This window comes from Hyla sarda, chromosome 4 (genome assembly GCF_029499605.1).
Source record: "Hyla sarda isolate aHylSar1 chromosome 4, aHylSar1.hap1, whole genome shotgun sequence".
Taxonomy (NCBI): Eukaryota; Metazoa; Chordata; class Amphibia; order Anura; family Hylidae; genus Hyla; species Hyla sarda.
The window spans coordinates 273,204,964-273,231,777 of NC_079192.1; the positions used below are offsets into that span (position 1 = coordinate 273,204,964).

At 48.5% G+C, this 26,814-nt stretch overlaps 2 protein-coding genes across 2 annotated transcripts in view; one reads left to right on the forward strand and one right to left on the reverse strand.

The window, feature by feature from the left end:
* WIF1 (WNT inhibitory factor 1) overlaps window positions 1-25,614 on the reverse strand; it is a 162,138-nt gene extending 136,524 nt beyond the window's left edge. Inside the window, exon 1 of the mRNA XM_056574265.1 lies at window positions 25,487-25,614. The gene's annotated coding sequence lies outside the window, so the exon portion shown is untranslated. The remainder of the gene's footprint in view (window positions 1-25,486) is intronic.
* LEMD3 (LEM domain containing 3) overlaps window positions 25,512-26,814 on the forward strand; it is a 68,165-nt gene continuing 66,862 nt past the window's right edge. The window contains exon 1 of the mRNA XM_056574262.1: window positions 25,512-26,712. Within this exon, the coding sequence (XP_056430237.1) occupies window positions 25,662-26,712 (1,051 nt within the window). The 5' untranslated portion in view covers window positions 25,512-25,661. The remainder of the gene's footprint in view (window positions 26,713-26,814) is intronic.

Below are 26,814 nucleotides of genomic sequence, written 5' to 3' on the forward strand. Positions count from 1 at the left end.
AGAAGCAGAAGAAAGGTCAAAAAGCAGAGCCGAGATCGAGTGCTGGACTTATGTAGATAAGCCCACAGGTGCAGGCTCAGCCTGGTTAGCTGCTAACAGCTAAGATTGGCTAAGGCATTGCCAAGCAACCAGGCAATTCAAAGCTTAGGGAAGGTTAACCTTTCGAGTTCTTACAGTACCCCCCCTTTTCAGAGGGGTCACTGGACCCTTAACAACCTGAGAGAACATAGGAACTGGCTTGGATACAGATGGACCATCATTTTTCTCATCTGTTTCCTCATCCTAAAACACCACTCATTGGTGTCTTCACAATCCTCCTAAGTAACCTCCTCGCGTTTCACAGATTCAGATGTTACAATATCAACTGATTTATTTGCAGACCCAGATGGCAAATCAGAATGGACCATGGATACATTAATGCCAACCAAAGGGATGCTGCCAGGCATAGGTGCTTGTGAGGCGAGACATAACTGTGCGCCCAAGTGGCCTCCACGATTACCACTTGGACGCAGACGCTTGACACAAGACCTGATGAAGTGTGTGTCCTCTCTACAGTAGAAACACAGCCCATAGAGCTGGCAAAATCTCCTGCGTTCCTCTGGGGTGCGGATGGTTCTTATCTGCATGGGCTCCACCTCGGACACAGGTTGGTGATGAGAAACATGAGAAGAGTCAAGCAGAAAAGGAGAGGTAGAGGAAGAACCCTCCCGTCTGTGTTCACGGGGATGTCTATCCAAGCGCACAGTTAACGTCATAGCTTGGTCAAGGGTGTCAGGGGAGGGGTAAGTTACCAGCATGCCCTTTTAAAGGGGTACTCTGGTGGAAAACTTGTTTTTTTTTTGTTTGTTTTTTTATGAACTGGTGCCAGAAAGTTAAACAGATTTGTAAATTACTTCTATTAATAAATCTAAATTCTTTCAGTACTTTTTAGCAGCTGTTTGCTACAGAGGAAAATCTTTATTTTTGGAATTTCTTTTTTTGTGTTGTCCACAGTGCTCTCTACTGACACCTGATGCCTGTATCGGGAACCGTCCAGAGCAGGAGAAAATCCCCATAGCAAACCTATGCTGCTCTGGACAGTTCCTGACACAGACAGAGGTGCCAGCAGAGAGCACTGTGGACAACTAGAGATGAGCAAAGTTACAGTGATTCGATTTGTCACGAACTTCTCGGCTAAGCAGTTGCTGACTTTAGCCTGCATAAATTAGTTCAGCTTTCAGGTGGGTGGGATGGAAAAGGTGGATACAGTCCTAGGAGGCTCTGTCTCAGGACTGTATTCATCTTTTCCAGCCCACCGGAGCACCTGAAAACTGAACTAATTTAGACAGGCTAAAGTCAGCAACTGCCGAGCCGAGAAGTTCGTGACGAATCGAATCACTGTAACTTCGCTCATCTCTAGTTGAGGCCCTAGAATGTTGTCTAGTTCATGGTCAACTCCTCATCTAAATTATGCACCCTGTCACTATAAAAAGAGTACACCTAGTTGACTGGGCATTAAATATGCACAGGATACTGTAAATGTGCATATGTCAGGATTCGGCAGGCTGGAGGTGAATCCTCTGTGTCAGAGAGGGATTGGCATGGACCGTGTCGGTGGACCGGTTCTAAGTTGCTACTGGTTTTCACCAGAGCCCGCCGCAAAGCGCGATGGACTTGCAGCGGCGGTAGCAACCAGGTCGTATCCACCGGCAACGGCTCAACCTCTCTGACTGCTGAGATAGGCGCGGTACAAGGGATTAGACATGAGCAGGGTCGGACGTAGCAGAAGGTCAGGGGCAACGGCAAGAGGTCTGGAACACAGGCTAGGAACACACAAGGAACGCTTTCACTGGCACAATGGCAACAAGATCCGGCAAGGAAGTGCAGGGGAAGTGAGGTATTATAGGGAAGTGCACAGGTGAAGATACTAATTAAAACCCATGCGCCAATCAGTGGCGCACAAGCCCTTTAAATCGCAAAGACCCGGCGCGCGCGCGCCCTAGGGAGCGGGGCCGCGCGCTCCGGGACAGCACAGACGGGGAACGAGTCTGGTAAGCGGGTCGGGATGCGCACCGCGAGCGGGCGCGTCCCGCATCGCGAATCGTATCCCGGCTGGGGACATTATCGCAGCGCACCCGGTCAGCGGGTCTGACCGGGGCGCTGCGAACAGGAGAACGCCGTGAGCGCTCCGGGGAGGAGCGGGGACCCGGAGCGCTCGGCGTAACAGTACCCCCCCCCCCCCCCTTGGGTCTCCCCCTCTTTTTAGAACCCGAGAACTTGTGGATAAGGTCCTTGTCAAGGATGTTGTCCTCGGGTTCCCATGACCTCTCCTCCGGGCCGCAATTCTCCCAATCTACAAGAAATTTTTTTTTACCTCTGACCGTCTTGGATGCCAGAATTTCTTTAACCGAGAAGATGTCAGAGGACCCGGAGACAGGAGTAGGAGCAACAACCTTAGGAGAGAAGCGGTTGAGGATGAGTGGTTTAACCTCTTCAGGACCCATGACGTATGCATACGTCTTAACACCCTGGGTCTTAAGGACCCATGACGTATGCATACGTCATGGCGTTTTCCGGTCTCTGCCGCTCGCCGGGCAGAGATCGGAACTGGATGCCTGCTGAAATCCTTCAGCAGGCATCCAGGGCAAACGCCGAGGGGGGCCATGTAGGCCCCCCATGTCGGCGATCGCCGCAAATCGCAAGGGAAATCGCCCTTGCGATCTGCGGCGATACCGGGCTGATCGGGTCTCTGGGACCCGACCGCCCGGTAATTTCGCATGATCCCGGCTGTCGCAGACAGCCAGGACCATGCTGGAGTATCGGAGTGAGGTGGCAAGCCGGCCACCTCCTCCGATCCCCTGCGATCTGTCGGTTAGTTAACCGACCAATCGCAGGAGGGGGGGCGGTTACTTCCTCCCGTCCTGCCCGGCCCCTGAAAGTCCGGAGAGGACGGGAGGAAGACCGGAGGACGCGGCGGGGGACGGGGGAGTGCTGGGGACCAGCCCCGGTACTTACCTCGTCCCTGAAGACCCGGATCCAGACGATGAAGACGGCGGCGGCGGCGACAGGTGAGTAGATCTTCAGCCGCGGTCGGGCTCTTTACAGCAATGCACGTCGCCGTAAAGCGACATGCATTGCTGTAATAGGACCCTGTAAACTACAACTCCCAGCATGCCCAGACAGCCCTTGGCGTCTGGGCATGCTGGGAGTTGCAGTTTTGCAACATCTGGAGGTACACAGTTTGGAGACCACTGTGCCCTTCCAGATGTTGCAAAACTACACATCCTCAGCATGCCCTTACTGTCCAGGCATGCTGGGAGTTGTTGTTCTGTAACATCTGGCCCTTCAGATGTTGCAGAACTACAACTCCCAGCATGCCTGGACAGTTTTGGCATACTGGGAGTTGTAGTTTTGCAACATCTGGAAGGGCACAGATTGGGAACCACTGTATTAGTGGTCTGCAAACTGTAGTCCTCCAGATGTTGCAAAACTACAACTCCAAGCATGCTGGGAGTTGTAGTTCGGCAACATCTGGCTCTAAAGATGTTGCCGAACTACTACTCCCAGCATGCCTGAGAATGTTTGGGAGTTGTGGTTTTGCAACAGCTGGAGGCACACTGGTTGGGAAACATTGTTTCCTAACTCAGTGTTTCCCAACCCGTGTGCCTCCAGCTGTTGCAAAACCACAACTCCCAAACATTCTCAGGCATGCTGGGAGTTGTAGTTTTGCAACAGCTGGAGGTCCCCCCCCTGTGAATGTACAGGGTACATTCACATGAGCAGGGGGCTTACAGTGAGTATCGGGCTGCAAGTTTGCGATGCAGCAAATTTTGCGCGGCAGCTCAAACTCGCTGTAATCCCCCCGCCCGTGTGACTGTACCCTAAAAACACTACACTACACTAACACAAAATAAAATAAAAAGTAATAAACACTACATATACACATACCCCTACACAGCCCCCCTCCCTCCCCAATAAAAATGAAAAACGTCTGGTACGCCACTCTTTCCAAAATGGAGCCTCCAGCTGTTGCAAAACAACAACTCCCAGTATTGCCAGACAGCCGTTGACTGTCCAGGCATGCTGGGAGTTTTACAACAGCTGGAGGCACCCTGTTTGGGAATCACTGGCGTAGAATACCCCTATGTCCACCCCTATGCAAATCCCTAATTCAGGCCTCAAATGCACATGGCGCTCTCACTTTGGAGCCCTGTCGTATTTCAGGGCAACAGTTTAGGGCCACATATGGGGTATCGCCGTACTCGGGAGAAATTGCCTTACAAATCTTGGGGGTCTTTTTCTCCTTTCACCCCTTATGAAAAGGTGAAGTTGGGGTCTACACCAGCATGTTAGTGTAAAAAAAATAAACTTTTTACACTAACATGCTGGTGTTGCCCTATACTTTTCATTTTGACAAGAGGTAAAGGGGAAAAAAGCCCCCCAAAATTTGTAACACAATTTCTCCCGACTACGGAGATACCCCATATGTGGGCACAAAGTGCTCTGGGGGCGCACAACAAGGCCCAGAAGGGAGAGGGCACCATGTACATTTGAGGTGATTTGCACAGGGGTGGCTGATTGTTACAGCGGTTTTGACAAACGCAAAAAAAACAAAACCCCACATGTGACCCCATTTCGGAAACTAGACCCCTCACGGAATGTAATGAGGGGTGCAGTGAGAATTTACACCCCACTGGTGTCTGACAGATCTTTGGAACAGTGGGCTGTGCAAATTAAAAATGTTGTACAGCCCACTGTTCCAAAGATCTGACAGACACCAGTGGGGGGTAAATGCTCACTGTACCCCTTGTTACGTTCCTCAAGGGGTCTAGTTTCCAAAATGGCATGTGGGGGTTATTTTGCTGTCCTGGCACCATATGGGCTTCCTAAATGCGACATGCCCCCCGAGCAAAATTTGCTCTCAAAAAGCCAAATATGACTCCTTCTCTTCTGAGCATTGTAGTTCGGCCGTAGTGCACTTCAGGTCAACTTATGGGGTACCTCCATACTCAGAAGAGATGTGGTTACAAATTTTGGGGGGTATTTTCTGCTATTAACCCTTGTAAAAATGTGAAATTTGGGGGGAAACACACATTTTAGTGATTTTTTTTTTTTTTTTTTTACGTATGCAAAAGTCGTGAAACCCCTGTGGGGTATTAAGGCTCACTTTATTTCTTGTTACGTTCCACAAGGGGTCTAGATTCCAAAATGGTATGCCATGTGGTTTTTTTTTGCTGTCCTGGCACCATAGGGGCTTCCTAAATGCGACATGCCCCCGAGCAAAATTTGCTCTCAAAAAGCCAAATATGACTCCTTCTCTTCTGAGCATTGTAGTTCACTCATAGTACACCTCAGGTCAACTTATGGGGTACCTCCATACTCAGAAGAGATGGGGTTACAATGTTTGGGGGGTATTTTCTGCTATTAACCCTTGCAAAAATGTGAAATTTGGGGGGAAACACACATTTTAGTGAAATTTTATTTTTATTTTTTTACATATGCAAAAGTCATGAAACCCCTGTGGGGTATTAAGGCTCACTTTATTCCTTGTTACGTACCTCAAGGGGTCTAGTTTCCAAAATGGTATGCCATGTGGGGGATTTTTGCTGTTCTGGCACCATAGGGGCTTCCTAAATGCAACATGCCTCCCAAAAACCATTTCAAAAAAACGTACTCTCCAAAATCCCCTTGTCGCTCCTTCGCTTCTGAGCCCTCTACTGCGCCCGCCGAACACTTTACATAGACATATGAGGTATGTGCTTACTCGAGAGAAATTGGGCTACAAATATAAGTATACATTTTCTCCTTTTTCCCCTTGTAAAAATTCAAAAATTGGGTCTACAAGAACATGCGAGTGTAAAAAATGGAGATTGTGAATTTTCTCCTTCACTTTGCTGTTATTCCTGTGAAACACCTAAAGGGTTAAAACGCGGACTGAATGTCATTTTGAATACTCTGGGGGGTGCAGTTTTTATAATGGGGTAATTTGTGGGGTATTTCTAATATGAAGACCCTTCAAATCCACTTCAAACCTGAACTGGTCCATGAAAAATTGTGATTTTGGAAATTTTGTGAAAAATTGGAAAATTGCTGCTGAACTTTGAAGCCCTCTGGTGACTTCCAAAAGTAAAAACACGTAAATTTTATGATGCAAACATAAAATAGACATATTGTATATGTGAATAAAAAAAAAAAAATTTTGGGAATATCCATTTTCCTTACAAGCAGAGAGCTTCAAATTTAAAAAAATGCAAAATTTTCAAATTTTTCATAAAATGTTGGGATTTTTCACCAAGAAAGGATGCAAGTTACCACAAAATTTTACCACTATGTTAAAGTAGAATATGTCACGAAAAAACAATCTCGGAATCAGAATGATAACTAAAAGCATTCCAGAGTTATTAATGTTTAAAGTGACAGTGGTCAGAATTGCAAAAAATGGCCGGGTCCTGAGGTGTAAAATGGCTGGGTCCTTAAGGGGTTAAGGAGAGAGACATGAAAAGCATTAGGAATACGGAGAGAGGGAGGAAGAAGGAGTTTGTAGGAGACTGGGTTGATTTGGCATTTGACTTTAAAAGGACCAAGATAACGTGGTCCCAGTTTATAACTGGGGACACGAAAGCGGAGAGCCACACTTTGTCTCCAGGAGAAAAGACAGAAGGAGTTCTTCTTTTTTTGTCGCCATGTTTCTTTATCCGGGATGAGGCCTGTAGGAGAGATTTTTGAGTCTCTTTCCAGATGGTGGAGAAGTCCCGAGTCACCTCATCAACAGCGGGCAAACCAGAAGGCATGGGAGTGGGGAGGGGGGAAGAGGGTGACGGCCGTACACCACAAAGAATGGGGATTTAGCGGAAGACTCAGAGACTTTGAAATTGTACGAGAATTCGGCCCATGGTAGGAGATCGGCCCAGTCATCCTGGCGGGAGGAAAAAAAATGTTGCAAATAGTCACCAAGAACCTGATTAACTCTTTCCACTTGCCCATTGGATTGGGGATGATAAGAAGACGAGAAGTTTAATTTGATTTTAAGCTGATTACAGAGGGCCCTCCAGAATTTCGATACAAATTGAACGCCTCTATCCGAGACGATATGCGTGGGAAGCCTGTGAAGGCGAAAAATGTGCACAAAAAATTGTTTCGCCAACTGAGGCGCAGAAGGAAGACCTGGAAGAGGAATAAAATGTGCCATCTTAGAAAAACGATCAACGACCACCCAAATAACTGTGTTGCCATGGGATAAAGGTAAGTCTGTTATAAAGTCCATAGCAATCTGAGACCATGGTCGCTCAGGAACAGGCAGAGGATGGAGGAGACCGGCAGGCTTCTGGGGAGGAGTCTTGTCCCGGGCACAGACTGTACAAGCCCGAACAAAATCAGCAACATCTGTTTCCAGGGTAGGCCACCAATAAAAACGAGAGATGAGCTGGACGGATTTTTTGATGCCAGCATGGCCGGCGAGGTGTGAGGAGTGTCCCCACCTGAGAATCCTGAGGTGCTGGCGTGGAGGGACGAAGGTCTTTCCTGGAGGAGTTTGTCTGATGGAAGCTGGAGAAGCGGAGATCAGACAGTCAGGAGGAATAATGTGTTGCGGGGAGGCTTCCATTTCAGAGGCATCCGAGGAACGAGAGAGAGCGTCAGCCCTAACATTCTTGTCAGCGGGGCGAAAATGAATCTCAAAGTTAAAACGGGCAAAGAACAACGACCACCTAGCCTGGCGAGGGTTCAGCCGTTGGACAGACTGAAGATAAGAGAGATTCTTGTGATCTGTGTATATAATAACTGGGTATTTGGACCCCTCCAGCAGGTGCCTCCATTCCTCGAGAGCCAGTTTTATGGCCAGTAGTTCTCGATCCCCAATGGAGTAGTTTTTCTCCGCCGGAGAGAAGGTCCTAGAAAAGAAACCACAAGTAACAGCATGTCCGGAAGAATTTTTCTGTAGGAGTACAGCTCCAGCTCCCACCGAGGAGGCGTCTACCTCCAGTGAGAAAGGTGTAGATGGATCAGGTCTGGAGAGTACGGGAGCAGAAGAAAAGGCAGTTTTGAGACGGTTGAACGCCTCTTCCGCTTGAGGAGGCCAGGACTTAGGGTTGGCGTTTTTCTTGGTTAGGGACACAATTGGGGCCACAATAGTGGAAAAATGTGGAATAAACTGTCTGTAGTAATTGGCAAACCCTAAGAAACGTTGGATAGCTCGGAGCCCGGAGGGGCGTGGCCAATCCAATACGGCTGATAGTTTGTCGGGGTCCATTTGGAGTCTCTGGCCAGAGACTAAATATCCTAGGAAGGGAAGAGATTGACATTCAAAGAGACATTTTTCCATTTTGGCATATAACTGATCGTCCAGAGAACTTACAGAATAAACATTTTTACCAAAAAGTGCCTTGCGAAAAATTGTTTTTCTTTTTTTTTTTTCAGTTTCGCCCCACAAATAATTGTTTTTCTTTTTTTGATGTCATTACAAATTACGATTGGTGGCGCAAAAAACAAGCCCACATATGGGCATATCTAGAAAATTTAAATTGTGTTAAAGAGTATTAGAAGGGGAGGATGAAAAAACAAAAGTGCAAAAGTGAATAAACCCTGAACCAAAAAGGATAGATATTGGCAAATAATTTTGATCCCCCTCAGGCAAGAGGGCTGGATCTTCAAGATCACCAAGGCATGATCCAAGATTGCAAGTTCTCCAATGCTCACCAACCAAAGACGCCTGCTCAGCAACTCATGATTGTCTGAATTAAATTGTCCAGTCAGTCATCTTGTAAACTCAGCTGTTCTAGGAAAGAAGGCAGTACACAGTAACAGGGTCTGGGAGCTATCTTGGGCTGAATTGTTCCTTTTCTATCCACTAAAGCGTCAAGCACTGGGTTGAAGTCCCCTCTAATGATTTCCAGGGAGACCCATCATTTTGGTCCCTAGCAGCCGGGTCCCTACAGAACGGCCTATTTTCCTCATTAGGTGCATTTATGTTGTAGATATTGAATGTTCCGCCATCATGCTTCAAGTAAAGATGAGACAATCTACCCTGTGTATCAGAAATAAGGGATAGTATTGAAAACAAGAATGACTTGTGTATAAGAGTTAAAACCCCTGCGTTACCCTCCTTAGCAGGAAAACCAGAGACGTGCCTGACCCACTGCTGCTGAATCTTTAAAAAAAAAATAATCCTGAGACAAATGTGTCTCCTGCAACAACACAATATTTTGTTTATGTACATGATGCCCCAGTCAGTGCACAGTCTGGTGTACATGATGCCCCATTCAGTGCACAGTCTGGTGTACACGATACCCCGTTCAGTGCACAGTCTGGTGTACATGCTGCCTCAGTCAGTGCACAGTATGGTGTACATGATGCCCCAGTCAGTGCACAGTCTGGTGTACATGATGCCCCAGTCAGTGCACAGTCTGGTGTACATGATGCCCCATTCAGTGCACAGTCTGGTGTACATGATGCCCTGTTCAGTGCACAGTCTGATGTACATGATGCCCCTTTCAGTGCACAGTCTGGTGTACATGCTGTCCCAGCCAGTGCACAGTCTGGTGTACATGCTGTCCTGGACAGTGCACAGTCTGGTGTACACGATGCCCCGTTCAGTGCACATTCTGGTGTACATGATGCCCCGTTCAGTGCACATTCTGGTGTACATGATGCCCCGTTCAGTGCACTGTTTGGTGTACATGCTGTCCCGATCAGTGCACAGTCTGGTGTACATGCTGTCCCGATCAGTGCACAGTCTGGTGTACATGCTGTCCAGGTCAGTGCACAGTCTGGTGTACATGCTGTCCCGGTCAGTGCACAGTCTGGTGTACATGATGCCCCGTTCAGTGCACAGTCTGGTGTACATGATGCCCCATTCAGTGCACAGTCTGGTGAACATGATGCCCCGTTCAGTGCACAGTCTGGTGTACATGATGCCCCAGTCAGTGCACAGTATGGTGTACATGATGCCCTAGCCAGTGCACAGTCTGGTGTACATGATGCCCCGTTCAGTGCACAGTCTGATGTACATGATGCCCCATTCAGTTCACAGTCTGGTATACATGATGCCCTGTTCGGTGCACAGTCTGGTGTACATGCTGTCCCGGTCAGTGCACAGTCTGGTGTACATGCTGTCCCGGTCAGTGCACAGTCTGGTGTACATGATGCCCCGTTCAGTGCACAGTCCGGTGTACATGATGCTCCATTCAGTGTACAGTCAGGTGTACATGATGTCCCGGTGAGTGCACAGTATGGTGTACATGATGCCCCATTCAGTGCACAGTCTGGTGTACATGATGTCCCAGTCAGTGCACAATCTGGTGTACATGATGTCCCGGTGAGTGCACAGTATGGTGTACATGATGCCCTGTTCAGTGCATAGTCTGGTGAACATGCTGTCCCGGTCAGCGCACAGTCTGGTGTACATGCTGTCCCGGTCAGTGCACAGTCTGGTGTACATGATGCTCCGTTCAGTGCACAGTCAGGTGTACATGATGCCCCATTCAGTGCACAGTCTGGTGTATATGATGCCCTGTTCAGTGCACAGTCTGGTGTATATGATGCCCTGTTCAGTGCACAGTCTGGTGTACATGATTCCCCGTTCAGTGCACAGTCTGGTGTACATGATGCCCCGTTCAGTGCACAGTCTGGTGTACATGCTGTCCCGGCCAGTGCACAGACTGGTGTACATGCTGTCCCGGTCAGTGCACAGTCTGGTGTACATGATGCCCCGTTCAGTGCACAGTCCGGTGTACATGATGCCCGTTCAGTGCACAGTCCGGTGTACATGATGCTCCATTCAGTGTACAGTCAGGTGTACATGCTTTCCCGGTCAGTGCACAATCTGGTGTTCATGATGCTCCGTTCAGTGCACAGTCTGGTGTACATGATGCCCCATTCAGTGCACAATCTGGTGTACATGCTGTCCAGGTCAGTGCACAGTCTGGTGTACATGATGCCCCGTTCACTGCACAGTCTGGTGTACATGATGCCCTGTTCAGTGCACAGTCTGGTGTACATGATTCCCCGTTCAGTGTACAGTCTGGTGTACATGATGCCCTGTTCAGTGCACAGTCTGGTGTACATGCTGTCCCGGCCAGTGCACAGACTGGTGTACATGCTGTCCCGGTCAGTGCACAGTCTGGTGTACATGCTGTCCCGGTCAGTGCACAGTCTGGTGTACATGATGCCCCGTTCAGTGCACAGTCTGGTGTACATGATTCCCCGTTCAGTGTACAGTCTGGTGTACATGATGCCCCGTTCAGTGCACAGTCTGGTGTACATGATGCCCTGTTCAGTGCACAGTCTGGTGTACATGCTGTCCAGGCCAGTGCACAGTCTGGTGTACATGCTGTCCCGGTCAGTGCACAGTCTGGTGTACATGCTGTCCCGGTCAGTGCACAGTCTGGTGTACATGCTGTCCCGGTCAGTGCACAGTCTGGTGTACATGATGACCCGTTCAGTGCACAGTCTGGTGTACATGATGCCCCGTTCAGTGCACAGTCTGGTGAACATGATGCCCCGTTCAGTGCACAGTCTGGTGAACATGCTGTCCCGGTCAGTGCACAGTATGGTGTACATGCTGTCCCGGTCAGTGCACAGTCTGGTGTACATACTGTCCCGGTCAGTGCACAGTCTGGTGTACATGCTGTCCAGGTCAGTGCACAGTCTGGTGTACATGCTGCTTCAGTCAGTGAACAGTATGGTGTACGTGATGCCCCAGTCAGTGCACAGTCTGGTGTACATGATGCCCGGTCAGTGCACAGTCTGGTGTACATGATGCCCCGGTCAGTGCACAGTCTGGTGTACATGATGCCCGGTCAGTGCACAGTCTGGTGTACATGATGCCCGGTCAGTGCACAGTCTGGTGTACATGCTGTCCAGGTCAGTGCACAGTCTGGTGTACATGATGTCCCGGTCAGTGCACAGTATGGTGTACATGATGCCCTGTTCAGTGCACAGTCTGGTGTACATGCTGTCCCGGTCAGTGCACAGTATGGTGTATATGATGTCCCGGTCAGTGCACAGTCTGGTGTACATGCTGCCCCAGTAAGTGCACAGTCTGGTGTACATGCTGTTCCGGTCAGTGCACAGTCTGCTGTACATGATGCTTCAGTCAGTGAACAGTATGGTGTACGTGATGCCCCAGTCAGTGCATAGTATGGTGTACATGATGCCCGGTCAGTGCACAGTCTGGTGTACATGATGCCCGGTCAGTGCACAGTCTGGTGTACATGATGCCCCGGTCAGTGCACAGTCTGGTGTACATGATGCCCGGTCAGTGCACAGTCTGGTGTACATGATGCCCGGTCAGTGCACAGTCTGGTGTACATGCTGTCCAGGTCAGTGCACAGTCTGGTGTACATGATGTCCCGGTCAGTGCACAGTATGGTGTACATGATGCCCTGTTCAGTGCACAGTCTGGTGTACATGCTGTCCCGGTCAGTGCACAGTATGGTGTATATGATGTCCCGGTCAGTGCACAGTCTGGTGTACATGCTGCCCCAGTAAGTGCACAGTCTGGTGTACATGCTGTTCCGGTCAGTGCACAGTCTGCTGTACATGATGCCCCGTCCAGTGCACAGTCTGATGTACATGCTGTCCCAGTCAGTTCGCAGTCTGGTGTAAATGCTGTCCCATTATGTGCACAGTCTGGTGTACATGCTGCTCCAGGTTAGTGCACAGTCTGGTGTACATGCTGTCCCAATCAGTGCACAGTATGGTGTACATGCTGTCCCGGTCAGTGGACAGTCTGGTGTACATGCTGCTCCTGGTTAGTGCACAGTCTGGTGTACATGCTGCCCCGTTCAGTGCACAGTCTGGTGTACATGATGCCCTGTTCAGTGCACAGTCTGGTGTACATGCTGTCCCGGCCAGTGCACAGTCTGGTGTACATGCTGTCCCGGTCAGTGCACAGTCTGGTGTACATGCTGTCCCGGTCAGTGCACAGTCTGGTGTACATGATGCCCCGTTCAGTGCACAGTCTGGTGTACATGATGCCCCGTTCAGTGCACAGTCTGGTGTACATGATGCCCCGTTCAGTGCACAGTCTGGTGTACATGATGCCCTGTTCAGTGCACAGTCTGGTGTACATGCTGTCCTGGCCAGTGCACAGTCTGGTGTACATGCTGTCCCGGTCAGTGCACAGTCTGGTGTACATGCTGTCCCGGTCAGTGCACAGTCTGGTGTACATGCTGTCCCGGTCAGTGCACAGTCTGGTGTACATGATGCCCCATTCAGTGCACAGTCTGGTGAACATGATGCCCCGTTCAGTGCACAGTCTGGTGAACATGCTGTCCCGGTCAGTGCACAGTATGGTGTACATGCTGTCCCGGTCAGTGCACAGTCTGGTGTACATACTGTCCCGGTCAGTGCACAGTCTGGTGTACATGCTGTCCAGGTCAGTGCACAATCTGGTGTACATGATGCTCCGTTCAGTGCACAGTCTGGTGTACATGACGCCCCGTTCAGTGCACAGTCTGGTGTACATGCTGCTTCAGTCAGTGAACAGTATGGTGTACGTCAGGGGTCCTCAAACTTTTTAAACGGGGGGCCAGTTCACGGTCCCTCAGACCGTTGGAGGGCCGGACTATAGATAACAAACATGAATAAATTCCTATGAACACTTATATATCTTATTAGTGGACTACCACTTTAAGTACACAGCACAGTTCCTCCCACATTAGGTTGGCAGTATAGATCCCCCACATTAGGTTGTAGTTCCCCCACATTAGGGTTTGCAGTACAGTTCCCCCACATTAGGTGCAGTACAATTCCCCCACATTAGGTGCAGTACAATTCCCCCACATTAGGTGCAGTACAATTCCCCCACATTAGGTGCAGTACAATTCCCCCACATTAGGTGCAGTACAATTCCCCCACATTAGGTTGGCAGTATAGTTCCCCCACATTAGGTTGTAGTTCCCCCCCACATTAGGTGCAGTATAGTTCACCCACATTAGGTTGTAGTCCCTCCCCCCCCCCATTAGGTGCAGTATAGTTCACCCACATTAGGTTGTAGTTCCCCCACATTAGGTGCAGTATAGTTCCCCCACATTAGGTGCAGTATAGTTCCCCCACATTAGGTGCAGTATAGTTCCCCCACATTAGGTGCAGTATTGTTCCCCCACATTAGGTGCAGTATAGCTCCACCACATTAGGTGCAGTATAGCTCCACCACATTAGGTGCAGTATAGTTCCCCCACATTAGGTGAAGTATGTTCCACCACATTAGGTGCAGTATAGTTCCCCCACATTAGGTGCAATATAGTTCCCCCACATTAGGTGCAGTATAGTTCCCCCACATTAGGTGCAGTATAGTTCCCCCACATTAGGTGCAGTATAGTTCTTCCACATTAGGTGCAGTATAGCTCGACCACATTAGGTGCAGTATAGTTCCCCCACATTAGGTGCAGTATAGTCCCCCACATTAGGTTGGCAGTATAGTTCCCCACATTAGGTGCAGTATAGTTCCCCCACATTAGGTGCAGTATAGCTCCACCACATTAGGTGCAGTATAGTTCCCCCACATTAGGTGCAGTATAGTCCCCCACATTAGGTTGGCAGTATAGTTCCCCACATTAGGTGCAGTATAGTTCCCCCACATTATGTGCAGTATGTTCCCCCACATTATGTGCAGTATGTTCCCCCACATTAGGCTGGCAGTATAGTTCCCCCACATTAGGTGCAGTATGTTCCCCCACAGTAGGTGCAGTATGTTCCCCCACATTAGGTGCAGTATGTTCCCCCACATTAGCTGCAGTATAGTTCCCCCACATTAGGTGCAGTATAGTTCCCCCACATTATGTGCAGTATGTTCCCCCACATTAGGCTGGCAGTATAGTTCCCCCACATTAGGTGCAGTATGTTCCCCCACATTAGGTGCAGTATGTTCCCCCACATTAGGTGCAGTATGTTCCCCCACATTAGGTGCAGTATAGTTCCATCCACATTAGGTGCAATATAGCTCCACCACATTAGGTGCAGTATAGTTCCCCCACATTAGGTGCAGTATAGTTCCCCCACATTAGGTGCAGTATAGTTCTTCAACATTAGGTGCAGTATAGTTCCCCCACATTAGGTGCAGTATAGTTCCCCCCACATTAGGTGCAGTATAGCTCCACCACATTAGGTGCAGTATAGTTCCCCCACATTAGGTGCAGTATAGTACCCCCACATTAGGTGCAGTATAGTTCCCCCACATTAGGTGCAGTATAGCTCCACCACATTAGGTGCAGTATAGCTCCACCACATTAGGTGCAGTATAGTTCCCCCACATTAGGTGCAGTGTAGTTCCCCCACATTAGGTGCAGTATAGTTCCCCCACATTAGGTGCCGTATAGTTCCCCCCACATTAGGTGTAGTATAGCTCCACCACATTAGGTGCAGTATAGTTCCCCCACACTAGGTGCAGTATAGTTCCACCACTTTAGGTGCAGTATAGTTCCACCACATTAGATGCAGTATAGTTCCCCCACATTAGGTGCAGTATAGTCCGCCCACATTAGGTGCAGTATAGTCCCCCCACATTAGGTGCAGTATAGTCCCCCCACATTAGGTGCAATATAGTCCCCAACATTAGGTTGGCAGTATAGTTCCCCACATTAGGTGCAGTATAGTTCCACACATTAGGTGCAGTATACTTCCCCCACATTATGTGCAGTATAGTTCCACACATTAGGTGCAGTATACTTCCCCCACATTATGTGCAGTATGTTCCCCCACATTAGGCTGGCAGTATAGTCCCCCAAATTACATTGGCAGTATGTTCCCCCACAGGCATACAGCCTCCAACCATAAAGTATGGCTGGAGGCTGTATGCCTGTGTACTGCCCCATTTGAGTGTTCCGACCACCGCTCTGGCCATAGCAGGACCGGAGGATCGGTGGTCAGAACACTGAAGGGAAGCGCCGCTGGTAAACACTTACCTACTACCAGCGCGCGCGTCCTTGCTTCTTCTCTTCTGCTCCGCGCTCGGTTGCCATGGGCGCACGCATGGGACGTCAGTGACGTCGCTGCGTGCGCCTGCTCCCGGCCGTCCCCGCATTTTTAAAGTAAACGCGGGCCACAGGGGCTTCAGAGGCATTCTTGTGTTCTGAAAGCATCTTTCGGAACACAGGGATGTCCTAAGGCAAAAACATGTGGCATGTGGCCCGCGGGCCGTAGTTTGAGGACCCCTGGTGTACGTGATGCCCCAGTCAGTGCACAGTATGGTGTACATGATGCCCGGTCAGTGCACAGTCTGGTGTACATGATGCCCGGTCAGTGCACAGTCTGGTGTACATGATGCCCCGGTCAGTGCACAGTCTGGTGTACATGATGCCCGGTCAGTGCACAGTCTGGTGTACATGATGCCCGGTCAGTGCACAGTCTGGTGTACATGATGCCCGGTCAGTGCACAGTCTGGTGTACATGCTGTCCAGGTCAGTGCACAGTCTAGTGTAGATGATGTCCCGGTCAGTGCACAGTATGGTGTACATGATGCCCTGTTCAGTGCACAGTCTGGTGTACATGCTGTCCCGGTCAGTGCACAGTATGGTGTATATGCTGTCCCGTTCAGTGCACAGTCTGGTGTACATGCTGCCCCAGTAAGTGCACAGTCTGGTGTACATGCTGTCCCGGTCAGTGCACAGTCTGCTGTACATAATGCCCCGTCCAGTGCACAGTCTGGTGTACATGCTGTCCCATTATGTGCACAGTCTGGTGTACATGCTGCTCCAGGTTAGTGCACAGTCTGGTGTACATGCTGTTCCAATCAGTGCACAGTATGGTGTACATGCTGTCCCGGTCAGTGGACAGTCTGGTGTACACGCTGCTCCTGGTTAGTGCACAGTCTGGTGTACATGCTGCCCCGTTCAGTGCACAATCTGGTGTACATGATGCCCTGTTCAGTGCACATTCTGGTGTACATGCTGTCCCGGCCAGTGCACAGTCTGGTGTACATGCTGTCCCGGTCAGTGCACAGTCTGGTGTACATGCTGTCCCGGTCAGTGCACAGTCTGGTGTACATGATGCCCCATTCAGTGCACAGTCTGGTGAACATGATGCCCCGTTCAGTGCACAGTCTGGTGAACATGCTGTCTCGGTCAGTGCACAGTCTGGTGTACATGCTGTCCAGGTCAGTGCACAATCTGGTGTACATGATGCTCCGTTCAGTGCACAGTCTGGTGTACATGACGCCCCGTTCAGTGCACAGTCTGGTGTACATGCTGCTTCAGTCAGTGAACAGTATGGTGTACGTGATGCCCCAGTCAGTGCACAGTATGGTGTACATGATGCCCGGTCAGTGCACAGTCTGGTGTACATGATGCCCGGTCAGTGCACAGTCTGGTGTACATGATGCCCCGGTCAGTGCACAGTCTGGTGTACATGATGCCCCGGTCAGTGCACAGTCTGGTGTACATGATGCCCGGTCACTGCACAGTCTGGTGTACATGATGCCCGGTCAGTGCACAGTCTGGTGTACATGCTGTCCAGGTCAGTGCACAGTCTGGTGTACATGATGTCCCGGTCAGTGCACAGTATGGTGTACATGATGCCCTGTTCAGTGCACAGTCTGGTGTACATGCTGTCCCGGTCAGTGCACAGTATGGTGTATATGCTGTCCCGGTCAGTGCACAGTCTGGTGTACATGCTGCCCCAGTAAGTGCACAGTCTGATGTACATGCTGTCCCGGTCAGTGCACAGTCTGGTGTACATGCTGTCCCAGTCAGTTCGCAGTCTGGTGTAAATGCTGTCCCATTATGTGCACAGTCTGGTGTACATGCTGCTCCTGGTTAGTGCACAGTCTGGTGTACATGCTGCCCCGATCAGTGCACAGTCTGGTGTACATGCTGTCCCGGTCAGTGCACAGTATGGTGTACATGCTGTCCTGGTCAGTGCACAGTCTGGTATACATGATGCCCCGGTCAGTGCACAGTCTGGTGTACATGCTACTCCTGGTCAGTGCACAGTCTGGTGTAAATGCTGTCCCGGTCAGGGCACAGTCTGGTGTACATGCTGCTCCTGGTCAGTGCGGTCTGGTGTTAATGTGAGGATTACTTTCTATTTGTCATCTTATTTGATGTTATTGCTTTTGTTATGTGAAGGAGACTGGTGAGATTGGATGTAGTTAGAAGCATGGAGTAAGAAAAGACGATATGTTGCGGCATGACAAGGACGCTGTCTAGTGCAGTGGTCTCTAAACTGTGGCCCTCTAGATATTGAAAAACTACAACTACCAGCATGCCAAGGGCCACAGCTTGGATAACACTGGTCTTGTGCATCCCTCTTTCCTTTGGGAGGTATGGCTTGAGGTATTTTTCTAGAGGTTATTCATATATATATATATACTGTATAGTACAGATAGCAATAGAAACGAAGTGGCGCCATGAATAGCTTCAAATCAATAAAGAGAATAATGTGGGTACTAAGCCCGCTCCAACCTCGACCACACGTATAGTAGATGTGAATATCCAGAAGAAAGCAAAAAGCGGCACTCCAGCAGTTTCAAGCAACCAATTCACTTTATGGGTGAATAAAATTCCTTCTCTATTGCTTGAAACTGCTGGAGTGCCGCTTTTTTCTTTCTTCTGGATATATATATATATATATATATATATATATATATATATATATATATATATATGTATTTTTCCTTTAGGAAGTACAGTTTGCTCATACTTACATTTTTTTATGTGTTATAAACATGTGTGTGTGTGTGTATATATATATATATATATATATATATATATATACACAGGGACGTGCACAGACTTTTTGAAGGGCAGGGGCTCAAGTAAAAAAAAAAGAAAGGTACTTCTCCTAATATAAAAAAAAGTTTGTACCGCGAAGCTTACTTTTCTAAAAGCCCTACCTTGTTCTTCATGAATAGACCAGTGTTTTCTAACCAGGGTGCCTCCAGCTCTTGTAAAATGACCTCTCTCTCACCCAGTGGTCGCTCCACCCATTAAAGCAGGACAGGCTCCCTTTGATCACCTGACTAGTGATGTCATGTCGCAACGCACTGCAACCTGGGAAACCCGAGACCTGAGTAATTTTGTATTCTGTTAAAAATAATAAATATTGGGGCGATAATCACGAAAGAATTGTGAGATCCCTGTCACACACAGGTGCAGACACTATATTATGATGTACACTAACTTTACAGCCCCTATAGCACAGTCAAATAAAAAAATTCCTGGAATACACCTTTAACCTCTGGGCCTCATGAATTGTCGCACAAATCTATTCTTAGGCACACCTGCAACAATTAATGCGTCCATGCTAAGCAAAGAAAAAAAGAAAAGCTGTACCTCCAAAGATATATGTCCCTCTATAGATTTTGCTGAGAAAAATCTAACGACCACGGATGTATATTTATGTCCGCGGCTGGCTAATGTTATGTCAGCTCCTGGGCGTACTTCATACCCAGCTGGTCCCGGTTGCTATCAGCAACCAGGACTCGTGGCTAATACCGGACATCGCCAATCGAGCAGATGTCCGGTATTAACCCTTTAGACACCGTGATCAAAATTGATTGCGGTGTCTAAAACGGGAGAAAACACTGCCGGTTAGCTCAGCTGTTCGGGACCACTGTGGTGAAATAGCAGCATCCCGAACCGTTTAGAGGACAGTGGGAAGGTGCTTACCTTCCTTCCCGCCGTCCGATTGTTGCTCCATTGCTACGAGCCTGAGATCCAGGCTTGAGAAATCGAGCACAGAAAACACCGATCAATGCTATGCTATGGCATAGCATTGTTCACTGTATGCAATCAAAGTATTGCATGTAATAGTCCCCTAGGTGACTAAAAAAAATATATGTAAACAAAAAAATAAATAAACATATGTGGTATTGCCAAACTATAAAAATATAATGTTAATTAAACCGCATGGTCAACGCGTACACATAAAAAAAGTCCAAAATTGCGTATTTTTGGTCACTTTGTATACCACAAAAAAATGTATAAAAAACTATCAAAAAGTCCCATCAAATCAGATCACGGCACAAAAAATGAGCCCTCATACCACACCGTATACAGAAAAATAAAAAAGTTATAGGGGTCAGAAAATGACAATTTTAAACATAATAATTTTGGTGCATGTAGTTATAACTTTTTTTTGTAGTAAAATAAAATAAAACCTCTAAATTGGGTGTCCTTGAAAACGTATGGACCTACAGAATAAAGATAAGGTGTAATTTTTACTGAAAAGTGCACTGCATAGAATCGGAAGCCCCCAAAATTTACAAAATAGCATTTTTTTCCAATTTTGCCCCACAATTTTTTTTTTCTGGTTTTGCCGTAAATTTGGTGGTAAAATTATTGATTTTATCATAAAGTACAATTGGTTGCACAAAAAAACAAGCCCTCATATGGGTCTGTAGGTGCAAAATTGAAAGCATTCTGATTTTCGGAAGGTGAGGTGGAAAATACAAAAGTGCAAATATGAAAAAAATCGATGGTCCTTAAGGGGTTAAAATTGTCCTCTTCGGACACTTATAGCTCTTTTATTATCCATATGATGACTAACTTTTTGCGCCGTGATCTGTAGTTTTCATCTGTACCATTTTTCTTTAGATTGGACTTTTATTAAAAAAAAAAAAGTTTCATATATGAAGTGACCAAAACTCTGTCATTCTGGACTTTGGTGTTTTCCTAAATTTACGCCATTGACCATGCGGTTTAATTAATGTAATTAATATGTGTTATCTGCATGGGGTGATAACACATATTTTTGCGCATGAGTGCAGACGGGCAGCGGTGATTGACAACATCAAAGAAATAAGAAAAAAAAGGGCATTGCAGGGGCAAGGGCAGCTTGAGGCAGGGGCTAAAGTCCAGTTTGAGCCCTATGTGTGGACTTCCCTGTATATCAGGGATGTGGAATTCCTATCGCCCGACACCCGGGACAAGCAGTTTCGGATGCAGGGCAGGTTATTTCTTCAGGAATTTAGCCCTGCTTGGGGCAAGCAGCGTTAAATGCCGGAAGAATTCACACAGGTCTGCTCACACTGTTACTGTACTTACCTCTCCCTGCCGCAGTCTATAACGAGACTTCCTTGCAGGGATGCGCGCGATTGGTGACGTCATCACATATGCAGCTCAGGACGTCGGGACACTGATGTCCCGTGCGGCGCCTGTGATGACATCACCTATCGCGCGCATCCCCGCAAGGAAGTCTCGTTATAGACTGCTGAGGGGAGATGTAAGTACAGTAACAGAGTGAGCGGACCTGTGTGAATTCAGAGTGAGTGAGTGAGATAAACTGGGTCACTGGATCTTCTATTCACGTCATTGTAGCAAAAACAAAAGCAGTAAATGGAGGGTTCCTCTTGCCTACCGGAGGTTCCTTGCGCTGCACCATCTGGGGTGTGGTCTCCTGCAGTGGACATCAGTTGTCCTGTAATGTGGTAGAGCAACATCTGGAGCAGTGGTCTCAAACTGTGGCCCTCAAGGTGTTGCAAAACTTCAACTCCCAGCATGCATCCGGGCATGCTGGGAGTTGAAGTTTTGGCAACATCTAGAGGGCCACAGTTTGAGACCCCTGCCCTAGAGTAACGTATAGCACTTGTCCAGCTTTCCTGTCTTGCAGTAACCAGAACCCCTCACTGCTGTCCTTTGTCCCACCCCCATTGTGTTTCTTAGGGGAGAAGATCGAAAAGTCTATTTAGTGATACAAAGTTATATTTTTTTTGTTACCGTTTTTGTGAACCAAAGTCCGTGTTGACACTTGTGTCCGCGTCTGTTGTCCATTGTTAAGTCTCGTTTCCTTATTGTTCAGGGGCAAACCATGAATACGAGGCAATTCTGTATGTAGGGGTCAGGTATACAGGGATGTGGAATTCCTATCGCCCGACGCCCGGGACTAGCAGTTTTGGGCGCCGGGCAGGTAAATTTGTAGACCTGACAATCTGCAGTCTGTATGGAGCGCCGACTCCTGCCCGCTCCATACTCTGCCGCCTCCGACAATAAAAAACTGTATCCTCGGAAGCAGAGCAGGGGAGATGAGAAGCTGTGTATGTCTTCTCTCCCCTGCTCTGCAGACATGCGGGGGGAGATGAGGGGGCGTGGCTTACTGCTCCCCGTGCAGAACTGCGTCCTCTGCCTTCACTCCCCCCAGCTGTAGCTTCGGAGAGCTGAGGGGAGGAGGCGCGTCTGCACGGGGAGACTGTATGCGGCGCTCTGCAGTATGTATGGAGCGGGCTCGGGATTACTGCCCGCTCCATACTCTGCAGCCCCCGGCTGTTCTCAGTAGCCGGGGGCCGCCGCTAATAGCCAGCATGCGGCGATCGCCGCGGCTGGCTATTAACCCTTTAGATCGCCGCTGTCAAAACTGACAGCGGCGTCTAAAGGGAGATTGAAATGCTCCCTGGTGGGCTAGTGGGGTGGATCGCCCCCCCGCAGCGCGATCGCAGGGGGGCGATCCACTATAGAGGTAGCCGGAGGGCTTACCTCTGTTTCCTGCTGTCCCAGCTCTGTCATTGATAGATCCTGGCTGGACCAGGCTCTATCAATGGATCACAGAGAACACAGATTAATAGAGTTCAATAGAACTCTATTCATCTGTATGAGGAATCTAATGATTCCTTATAACTCTAATAAAGTGTAAAAAAAAATAAAAAAGTTTTAATAAAAGTTTGAAAGACACATTAACCCAGTAGTCTTCAAACTGTGCCCCTCCAGATGTTACAAAACTACAATTCCCAGCATGCCAGGACAGCCGTTGGCTGCTGGGAGTTGTAGTTTTGCAACATCTGGAGGGCCACAGTTTGAAGACCGCTGCATTAACACCTTCCATGTTAAAAGTTCAAATCACCCCCTTTTCCTATATCAAAACATGCAAACATAATAAAAATAAACATATTTGGTATCGCTTCGTGCGTAATTGTACAACCTATTAAAATATAACATTATGTATCCCGTACGGTAAATGTAAAAAAATACCAAACCACAGATTTGCAATTTTTATAATATCCCATAAAAAAAGTTAAAAAGCGATTAAAAAGTCAGATCAATACCAAAATAGTACCGATACAAAAAACAGATTATGGCGCAAAACATGAGTCCTCATACAGCCTGGTATGCGGAAAAAAAATAAAGCTACAGGGGTTAAAAAACGGCAATTAAAAAAATTAGAAAACGTTCAGAATTAGTAAAACATGACGTAAACGATACAAATCTGGTATCGCTGTAATCAGGCGGCCTAAAGTATAAAACTAACATGTTACCTCAACCACAAGGTAAATGGCGCAGAAAAGAAAACCACCAAATCTGCAAAATGATCTTTTACTATTTCAATTTCACTTCCCTCAATATATATATATTTTTTGGTTCAGAGAATGTTATTGAAAAATGAAAAGGTATCATTATAGTAGGTAGTTATGGCTATTATAGGGCGAGGAGGAAAAAATGAGTGCGTAAAAGCGAAAATTGGCCGGGACAAGTAGATCGTCATGAGGGACAAGTGGATTTTGCTCCATTTTAGTCCCGTGGACAAGTAGTTTTTTATAAAATTTCCACACCCCTGGTATATGACTGCTCGTGCAATAGCCTCACTCAAAAATCGCACCACTGGCCCCTACCCTTAAAGGGGTACTCCGCCCTTAGACATCTTGGATCACCTATCCAAAGGATAGGGGATAAGATGTCAGATCGCCGGGGTCCCGCTGCTGGGGAGCCCCGGGATCTCCGCTGCGGGCACCCCGCTTATCATTACTGCACAGAGCACGCTTGCTCTATGCGTAATGACTGGCGATACAGGGGCCGGAGCATCGTGAGGTCACAGCCCACCCCCTTAATGCAAGTCTATGGGAGGGGGCGTGATGGTCGCCACGCCCCCTTCCATAGACTTGTATTGAAGGGGTGGGCCGTGATGTCACGAGGGGGCGGAACCATGACGTAACGATGCTCCGGCGCCTGTATCGCCGTTCATTACGAACAGAGCGAGCGTGCTCTGTGCAGTAATGATAGCGGGGTGCCCGCAGCGGAGATCCCCTACTTAAAGGAATACTGTAGTGCAAAATAAGTTATCCCCATAAGTGATAGATCGCGGGGGTCTGACTGCTGGGACAACCCCCCATCTCTTGTATGAGGCCCCAGCAGACGATATGAAGAGAATGGTCCGTCCCTGCATGACACGGCTGCTGAAATGCCCCCTCCATGTATCTATCAAAAGGAAAATGGAAAAGAACTTCATTCGTCCAGGCGCTGCCGGTTGGGTCATCAGGTGGTGCACAAATAATGCAATGTATACCTTTGAATATTGTATACACGAAAATGTATTTTTAAAATAATAAACAGACAGATTACGCGTTTCGAGGGTGACTTCCCTCTTCTTCAGATCAGGTGTGCTGTCATACAACAAACAGGTAAGTATTTATGTGAAAAATGGGCATGGCCAGGAAGTAGGAGGTGACCAAAAACAAGAATGTAAACAAATAAAATAAAGATGAAGATATCAGGATTAGAATAGTGTTTGATAGCGTGAATCCATCTATCTTGCTAATGTAGAGTGAAAAGTTGCTGGAATTTTAACTTGTAAAAGAGATGCAGTGTCTCCGTGTATGTTTGCAGAGGAAGCGGGTCAATGCGCACGTGCCAGTGTTTCTAAGGACGCGTTAACGTAAGCGTTCGGCTTTTACGCTGCGTCATGCGGACAAGCCCCCATTCCTGCTGGGGCGCCTTACAAGAGATCGGGGGAAGGGGTTTCCCAGCAGTCAAGATCAGTTATTTTGCACTGCAGTATTCCATTAATGGGGCGGACTTACTTATCAGGGACCCTATCCACCTAATGGGGTGACATACTGGTTTGTCAAGTTTTTATTGATAAAAGACCTTATTTACATACTATTTGGGTTACAATTATTTTGTACCAGGACAAGTGGATTGTTATGAGGGACAAGTAGATTCTGCTCCGTTTTAGTCCCTTGGACAAGTAGTTTAAAAAAAAAAAAAAAATTCCTCACCCCTGTATATATGTGTGTGTATATTTGTAAAGTTGGAGGGTATGGTTTTACATGTATTTTTCTATAGGTTATAAGGAGATATATATCTATTCTTTCCTTTAGTTGGTACAGTTTGTTTTTACGTGATTTTTTTCTGTGTTATAAGTACATATATTGAGTGTATTGTGTCTTTTAGGAGGTATGGTTTTACATGTATTTTTCTATAGGTTATAAGGATATATATATATATATATATATATATATATATATATATATACATACATACATATATATTCTTTCCTTTAGTTGGTACAGTTTGGTTTGACGTGATTTTTTTCTATGTGTTCTAAGTACATATATTGAGTGTATTATGTCTTTTAGGAGGTATGGTTTTACGTGTATTTTTTCCCATGTGCTATACGTATATGGGGGAAGATTTATCATAAACTGTGCAGACGAAAAGTTGCCCATGGCAACCAGATTGCCTCCTTCATTTTTAACAAGGCCTCTGAAAAATGAAAGAAGCGATCTGATTGGTTGCTATGGGAAACTTTTCCTCTGCACAGTTTTTGATAAATCTCCCCCATGGTGTATTTGTGAACATGTTACTTGTAATAGACTTTGCAGTCCGGGACGCTAGTTCGCCGACCAGACGAGGGCTTGGCAGCAGCTGAAGCGCCAGACTGGCTCCAGGGTAAGCGGCTGGTCTAGTTCACAGTCTAGTTCGCCGACGTCACTTCCGGGGCACAGTCAGCGTGTGTAGGGAGGCCGAAAGCCCAGACGAATGGTCAAAATGGCGGCCGCGCAGTTAACGGACGAGGAGCTGGTGTGTGAGCTGAGGCGCTCTGGCGTGATGCCGGGCCCGGTCACAGACAGCACCCGGCCGGTCTACCTCAAGAAACTCAAGAAGCTGCGAGAGGAACAGAGGCCCCGACTCAAGAAGATGCGGCCCATCCACAACAGCCAGGCTGTGGACGGTCACTCAGGGAGCCCGGGAGCCCGCCCGCTTTCTGGGGATGTGACGCACAGGCGGAGCGGCCGGCACCAGCAGCAGGCGGAGGCCGTCAAGCAGTTCCCTGTTGTCGGCTTCAGTTCGGATGAGTCGGATGTGGACACTGCCCTGGGGGCACATGGCGGGCGCCCCCAGACAGAGAGGAGTCCGGCCCAGCGGGACTGTATGGACGAGCTAGACGGGCGGAAGGCGCCGGTGTGGTGGGGGACGTCCAGGCCGCACAGCCCTCGGCTCCAGCCAGACGAGGAGGCGGCTAAGAGCAGGACTGTGAACGGCAGCCGCCTCTCCTCCTGCAGAGACTACTCGGACTCAGACGACGACGAGGAGGACTACGGAGAGGACGGTCCCCCCAGCCGCCGGAGTAGGCGGCCTCTGAGCAGACAGGCGCGGGATAACGGCATGGACGCCGGCGAGGAGCCCGGCACACCGGCCTGGGACAGGGAGAAGTCTCCCAGGCATCGGGCGGCCGCCAGGAAGTCTCACTTTCCGGATGTGGAGACGTCTAAGAGCAACAACCACCTGGGGGCTGCATACACCGCGGATGGGCCCCTGCTCTACCTCCCCACCCCGAACAGCCTGTCCACGTCCAACCACGCCGGCTCCAACCACAGCTACTACCCGTACAAGAGGAGGCCGCGGAAGGTGCCCGAGCCCGAGGAGGCGCTGCTGCAGCAGTTTAGGAGCGGAGAGGTGTCCCCCAGTGCGGGCTTCAGCGCCCACTACCTGTCCATGATCCTGCTTATCGCAGCCTGCCTCTTCTTTCTGCTGCTGGGCCTCACCTACCTGGGCATGAGGGGCACGAGGCTGGCGGGCCCGGGCACCAGTAAGTATAGGGCCAGGAGGGTGGGATGTGTGCATGCCATCATGGCCAGGAGAAGACCTGGATCCCTACACCAGTGCTCCCCAACCTAAGGCTCTAGGAATG